Source organism: Protopterus annectens, chromosome 4.part0 (assembly GCF_019279795.1).
Source record: "Protopterus annectens isolate FY-2018-M chromosome 4.part0, PAN1.0, whole genome shotgun sequence".
Taxonomy (NCBI): Eukaryota; Metazoa; Chordata; order Ceratodontiformes; family Protopteridae; genus Protopterus; species Protopterus annectens.
In genome coordinates this window covers 1,395,557,972-1,395,565,340 of record NC_056733.1, presented here as the reverse complement: position 1 = coordinate 1,395,565,340, position 7,369 = coordinate 1,395,557,972, and the positions used below count along the sequence as shown (strand labels likewise).

Genomic DNA, 7,369 nt, shown 5'->3' with positions numbered 1-7,369 from the left:
ATTTAAATTTGTTGACCGGGAGTGTCCGACTGGACGTAGGTCCATTTTCAGCGAAGGCCCGGGGAGAAAAGCTCCACAGTAAAATAAACAGACAGTAGTTACATTGGATTACATAGCGATTAACAATTTAACATAGCAATTACATACAACATATTTACAGATGAAGAACATAGTACATCAGTAGACAACTAGAATCTTTATCTGTGAAGTACATAACAGACATTAACAAATGTTACAATGAGAAGTTCCTGCTGTATAATAAGTACTAGGCTTATGAGCATCTGAGCTTGCTATAATCAAGGTAGTTAGTGGAGTAGAAAGAAAGGTAGTGGTTGGATGGGGTGGATGATATTAGAGTGGGAGTTGCAAGGGTATAGCCAGCATGTTTTTAGGTGCGCTTTTAGTAAAGTTTTGAAGTGGGTGCATGATGCTATGGAGGTAATTGTGGGTGGGAGTGAGTTCCATAATTTGGCTATGGCACAAGAGAATAGTGCTTCACCAGCAGAGTTATTGGCTTTAGTGATCTGCAAGTGATTTTTGTTGCTGGATCTTAGTGGTCTGGTGGTGCGATAGGGTTGGAGTAGATTCTGGAGGGATGGGACATTTAGCGGATGGTTTACTAGTTTGTGGGCGAGTGAGAGCTGATACCACTGAAGGAGGTGAGGGAGTTCAAGCCAGCCCAGTTCAGCAAGTGAGAGACAGTGGTGACTACGGTAGGATGCCCCTGTGGCGAATTTGGTGATTTTGTTGTAGCAGGTCTCTAGCTTGTTTAGATCACATTGCCTTACGTTGGTATATATTGGAGAGGCATAAAGTAGGATGGAGATAAGGTGGGAATTTGCTATTGAAATCTTTGCTGCTTTGGTGAGAAATGGCTTATTTCTGTATAATGCTCCTAGTTTTTTGTAGACTTTTTTTATGGTCATGGATATGTGAATGTCAAATTTTAGTTTATTGTCTATTTCCACTCCTAGCAATTTGGTGTGTTCAGTTGGGTATATAGTGGTGTTGTCTTTTGCTGTGATGTTAAAGTGAGAGTTGTTTTGAGTATGTTTGGTGGGTTGGAAGATGAGTAGTTTAGTTTTGTTTGGGTTGAGTATTAATTGGGCATTGGATAACCATGTTTCAACAGAGGAAAAGGCTTCCTGTGTGACGTTTTGCAGTTTGGGTAGGGACTGGGCTGAGCAGATGATGGTCGAGTCATCTGCGTATTGTATGAGTGTGCCATGTTTGGTGGCAGAGGCTAGATTATTAGTGTAAACAGAGAAGAGTAGGGGTCCAAGGATGGATCCTTGGGGAACCCCTATGGAGACAGGTAGTTGGGGAGATATGTCATTCTGCCATACAACGGATTGTTGGCGGTCAGACAGGTAACTCTGAAACCAGTTGGTGACTGATTGTGAGAAGGATAGGTTATTGAGGACAGAGATAAGTTGTTTGTGTGGGACCATGTCAAATGCTTTAGATAAGTCTAGAAACGTAGCAGAGGAGAGATAGCCATTGTTTTTATGCTGAAGGATAGTGTTAGTAAAGGAGAGTAAGGCAGTGGTGGTGCTATGGTTTGGTCGGAAACCATGCTGAGTACTGGAAAGGAGGTTGTTAGTAAGGAGGTAGTCTGAGACCTGAGAGTGTATGCATCTCTCTAGTATTTTGGAGAGTGAAGAGAGAATAGCTATGGGGCGGTAACTGGTTAGTTCTGCGGATGGTCTGCCTTTGTGGAGGGGAATTATATGTGATACTTTCCACAGTGTGGGAACGTAACTTTCTGACAGAGATCAGTTAATCAAGATGGATACTGGGTAGGCCAGAGCATCAGCTGCGATTTGTAGGTATTCACTTGGGAGGTTGTCTGCTGCTAATTTGGTGGGTTTAAGTTTAGTTAAGAGTTTTTTTATGTTGGAGGTAGGTGCAGGAGAAAAAGAGAAGGCAGAGGGGAGATTACTAGTTGAAGGTGTGGGTTGGAGGGGAGGGGGTTGTGTTGTTTAGCTAGTGATAGTATGGTTTGGGTGAAGTGTGTGTTGAATGAGGTAGCAATATTTTCTGAGGAGTGAGGGATGGTAGGAGGAGGGGTACTGACTTTACCTGGGTGGAGGATGGAGTTTATGGAGGACCAGAATTGTTTGGGGCTGTGTTGTGAGGAGTCTAGGGCAGACTGGTAGTATTGGAATTTGTCCTGTTTTATTAGCTTTTTGACTCTATTGCGTAGTTCTAAGAATTTCTGTCTAGCTGAGGGGGTTTTGGTTTTGCGCCAGTGCTCCCAGGCTTTATCCCTGTTTTTCATTTCTGACTTAGTGGTTTTCTGTAGCCATGGAGAGGGTTGTGCTTTGGTTCTGGAAAATCTTAAGGGGGCATGGTAATTAAGGATGTTCAGGAAGGTAGTATTAAAAAATTCAACTGCGTCATCTAGACTGAGGTACTTTAGAGGATGCCAGTTACATTCTTTGAGGGATGAGATGAATGTGAGTGGGTTAAAGTTAGTTTTTTTATGTATTTGACGGTAGATGACAGGTTTAGCTTGGTATAGGTATTTTTTGAGTAGATTTAGATTTAGATATTGTTTTACCCATTAATTTTCTCTATTCATGTATACAACCATATTGTAAACTGTGACAGCCTGTCCATTGTATTCTTGTATGAAAACCAGTTACTATTTCTCTAGCTGTCTTCTCATAACCTGTACATTCCAGTCTCTTATTTCAGCTGTTAATTGTTTTCTACTCCCTGTACATTCTTAAAGTGATTTCTCGCTCATGGACGTTTTATTGTTGTAATGCCTCCTTCTGTAGTTTTGCCATAATCATTTCGTGATTTACAGTCATCTTTACCTTTTTTGTTATTTTTCATTATGTGATACCACATAATGAAATTCTCTGTGGAGTGTCCTTTGACCTTTAATGTCTTGTAAGGCATTCCATTAAAGCTGTCAGTTCAATGCATGAAAGGTATTCTGAGGACTGATATGTTTTTCTAGAGATAGCAGTGATGTCCAACATATTGATTTAATTTCTGACATTGGAATTCAAAATCCTCACAAGGATTGCCCTATATGAAGTTCAGCAAAAAGTTAAGATGACAGCAGTGTTAATGTTTATGAGGGTCCATGCCATAGTGAAATCACTTTCCCATTGCCCAATTACCATAAAATACTATGGATCTAAACTTTGTTAGTGTAAGCACTCACTCTGATCTACCTTTGAATGATTTTTTTCATATCATTGTACTGCCTGTATTATGATTTCAATATGTTTGTATACTGACTGTTCACAGGTATCTTGTCAATGTGTTTGTTTCTTTCTATAGTCATCATCATCATCATCAACTCCCCTTTCCCATTTACTACATAGGGTCAGGGTGTTGTGTCAACTGTTGTCCTCTCTCTTTATTCATTGACACTCTCCTACCTTCTTCGACACTCATGCCATACTGTGGCAGGTCTTCTCTCACATAATCCATCCAGCACTTTGCTGGATGCCCTTGTTTAATCTTGCCTTCTTCCCATACCTCTCAACCTGGAAACATCAAAAATCTGGACAAGACCCATGAAAAATAGGTACAAATCTGTACGCTAATTAACATAAATTTGCGTACATTATTATGTGGCCCCGCCCACTCATGTGGGATTCTGGGATACATACATTTACATGCAAAGTGAAGAACAGACAAACAAAATATGATCATGAAACACAAAATAAGAGAAATAGTATTTTATTTATATTAATTTTTGAACTTGTACAAATTTGCAAAACTAAAATACAATATTCTTTTTAGAAAAATAACACTGAACAAGAACAATGACAATCACAATGACATTTGAACTTGTATAAAATAAAACCTAAACTAAACAAGTTCTCTTTATATAAATAAAAATAAAATTTACTCTGTCTTGTACTACAGTATATAGTACTAACTAACTAGTCTACTCTACTACTACTTACTTAGTTACTGGCACTGCTAGCCTAGTACTACTGGTACTAGTACTAAGTTCTAACTTCTAACTACTACACACCTTTAAAACAAACAAATTCTAACAACAAATAGTGGTGCTGTGCTGTGGTGGCACTGGTGGTGTGTGGTGTGGTGTGGTGTGTAAAATTTTAATAAATCAAAATGAAATAAGAATAAGATCAACTTGTGTATACAATACAACTTAAATAAATACAAAATGACAATTGACAAATGATGTTAACTAAGCTAAGTAAATACAAAGTTCTCATTCAAGGACAGTCCAGCTCACACACACAGACTTAAAATGAAATACAAATAGTAGCAGCAAGCAACCAAATCAATTCAAAATAAATAACCCCACACAGCCACACAGTCACAGACTTAAAATGAAATAAAAATAGCAAGTTAATAGCAACCAAATTCAAAATAAATAAAATAACACGCACTTAAAATTAAATAAAAATAGCAACCAAATAAATAACCCCACACACAGGCACATACTTAAAATGAAATAAATAGCAACCACCACATTAAAAATAAATTAACCACAGACTTAAAATGAAATAAAACTAGCAACCAAAATAACCAATCATTTTCTTTTTAAAATACTCAAGTCACGTCAAGTCACATGTCACAGAGCAAAAGGAGGAAGCTTGGAAGAAATCCATGATCTGTGAGACAGTGAGACTATGTGACTCACTCACACAATCTTACAACATGATGGATTAATTTACTTCCTCTTGCTCTTCTTCACCTTCTGCACTGATGGTCTCAGGGCCTGGCTGTGGCCCTTCTGGGTCTGTTTGTGCTGCCTGGTGCTGGGTCTGGAGGGCATGTTCTCTATTGTATGCTAGAGTTGCCCTTTTTGCTGCTTGTAGAATGTGTGGTGGGACTTCCACAGAAAAACAGTCACTGTCCTCATTCATTTTGATTGCTAGCAATGAATTAAGTGTTTTAGCATGTAATGACTGCCTCAGCTCTGTTTTAACTTTTCTCACCATGCTGAATGCTCGCTCAGGTTCACTGTTCGAATGTGGCAAACAAAGCAGTGTTAAAATGAGGTGCTTAAAAAGAGATATTCGTTTTGCTTTAGGGCTTTGTAGGACTGTTGACTAGTACCTGAGGAAACATTTATCTGTTTCAGATTTCTGGCTGTGCTGTTGCTGTGGCAGCTTGATGTTAACAACTTGGTATATGCCAAGCTCAGTCTTAAGTTGAGAACGCTCTTCCCATGACTTGCAAAGTCCTACATGAGTTGCAATGTCCGTTATAACTTCAATGTCAAGATCTAATTTCATAGAAGGGTCCAATACACTGGCAATATTTTTCAGTATGGCATCACCAACAGTCAAATGTTTTTTTCATTTTCAGGAGGACTGCAACATAAAATGCTTTTACTTGTTTATAGAAGGAGTGCTCACTTACAGTACCAAATATGTCATCACTATTGTCATGCAGATATTTTTCAACATCAGATCCAACATGAAGGCGTTGCCGCTGCAAAATATTGTTATCATCCTCAAAAAAAGAATTGCTGGTAGTACTGATATTATCTAGAAATTGTACAGCAGCATGTGGCTTAAATAACCTGGTTGCATACACCTGAAGAAGATGTGTGATATCAATGTACAGAGTTAAAAGTTGACTACTTCTGGCCTGCAATTGCATATTGAAGTTAAGGAGAGACTCCATAGTATACTTCAGGAAAAGGAATATCAGTTTTAGCTGATGACTATTCAGCCATTCTGTTATCAGGTCTATTCTGTGTGACCGGGACTCAAACAATTGTTAGTATGATAAAAGTGCAAGCCACAGGTCCATTATTCACTTTATAACTTTGTGAAGACTCAGCCAACGAGTGGGGGTATGTCGGATAAGTACAAGTGGCTCAATGTCAACAAACAATGCAAATTCGTTTAGCTTCTGTTGCCTCTGTGCACTATGTGAAAAGTGATTATAAATGTCGGATATTAACTCTTCTACATGTGATTTCATTGCTTTCAAACCTGATTTGATGCAAAGGTCTGCTATATGGCACGGGCAACCCATACTGAAGAGATCAGGATTGACAGTCTTTAATCGTGACAGTACAGAATTGTATTTACCAACCATGACTGCAGCATTATCTGAGGAGTATGCAGCCATATTATTTACTGGAATGCTAAATCTGTGAAGAGTTTCCATAAGACAGTTGTATATCGCTTCACCTGTACCTACCACACAGTTGGGCATGTCTAAGAACCGAACAACATTTCTACCCTTTGCTTAGTCAAAAAATCCAACTAGAATCACAAGGAGTTTATTATCCCCCCATATCAGTGCTCTGATCTAAATAAATGCAATAAGGCTGCTTCCGACAAACTGCTGCTGCATCTTCCTGATATTTTGGACCCAGGACATCACGTGTAATGCATGCAGACTTAGTCACCCCACAGCTCACCTTCTTCAACACTTCATGATCACCGTAGTGTTTTTTCATGTGTTTCAGCAGATGATCTGCAGCACTAAAGGGCAGGTTGTACTCTGCAAGTGTGAAAATGAAATCCACTTCAGCGCTTATTACTTTCTGAGCTATATTTGCCTGTCGGGCTTGGGTGGCAAACATATCTGTCACTTTCCTTCCAGATGCCTGCTTTGCATTTATCTTGTGCTTCTCTGTCTCCATGTGCCTGTGCAGATCATGGCGTCCTCCATGGCCAATACTAATGTTGCAGTGACACACTTTGCAGAATGCATACCCTTGCCCAACCTTGCTCTCACTTAGCCAATCAAATGACATCTTCCAAGCTGCTTGGAATGAAGACAGTCTTCTTTTTTTATCAACATGACCTGTTAAATAAGCACAAAAAACTCCTGTAAGTAAGCATGAAGATGAAGACATTGATTATCTCACATATTTTACTACTACTAGTAAAGAAATATGACAGAGAGAGACTGAGAGAATGCCCAATACCTTTTCCATCTTTAGGTGTCTCTGCTTCTGGTTGCTCATGGGTGATGATGATTACTGGGTCCTCCTCACTTGCACTGCTTGTGGATGGTACTGCTACTGGTACAGCTTGAAATGAAGATGACATTATTTTTTCCTGGTCCTGAGTCACCACCTGACCTACTTGTAAAATGAAAAAAAAAACTACTTAACCTCCCCAAGTATGACAGAAATTATGCTGAAAGTAAACCACATTATATTACTAACACAGAGATATTGTTATTTATTTTACATTTACTGACCGGGATAGATTGTCCGACTAAGCTGGAAATCAAATCACCCATTTTCAGCGTAGCCGAGGACCGCTGGGAGAAAAGCTCCACATTCCATAAACATTACAATAACATTAACCATTTAAAGAAATAGAAAATATTTACATTATAGGTCAATAAACATAGCTGTGTAACTAAATAATCATAGTAATACAATTTTAAC

The 7,369-nt window shown here is 38.9% G+C and overlaps 1 protein-coding gene across 1 annotated transcript; it reads right to left on the bottom strand.

Moving 5' to 3' along the window:
• Positions 1-4,525: 4,525 nt before the first annotated feature.
• Positions 4,526-7,046, bottom strand: LOC122800181. Its single transcript, XM_044069688.1, has 2 exons — positions 6,899-7,046; positions 4,526-6,774 (listed from the first exon to the last, which is right to left on the bottom strand). The coding sequence occupies exons 1-2, from the start codon at positions 7,020-7,022 to the stop codon at positions 6,248-6,250; spliced, it is 651 nt and encodes a 216-aa protein (XP_043925623.1). The 5' UTR covers positions 7,023-7,046; the 3' UTR covers positions 4,526-6,247.
• Between the last annotated feature and the right edge of the window lie 323 nt (positions 7,047-7,369).

Coding starts and splice junctions, on each gene's coding strand:
- LOC122800181 (XM_044069688.1), bottom strand. CDS start 7,022: ATGTCATCTTCATTTCAAGCTGTACCAGTAGCAGTACCATCCACAAGC. Junction 6,775..6,898: donor GACACCTAAAGATGGAAAAG/GTATTGGGCATT, acceptor CTTATTTAACAG/GTCATGTTGATAAAAAAAGA.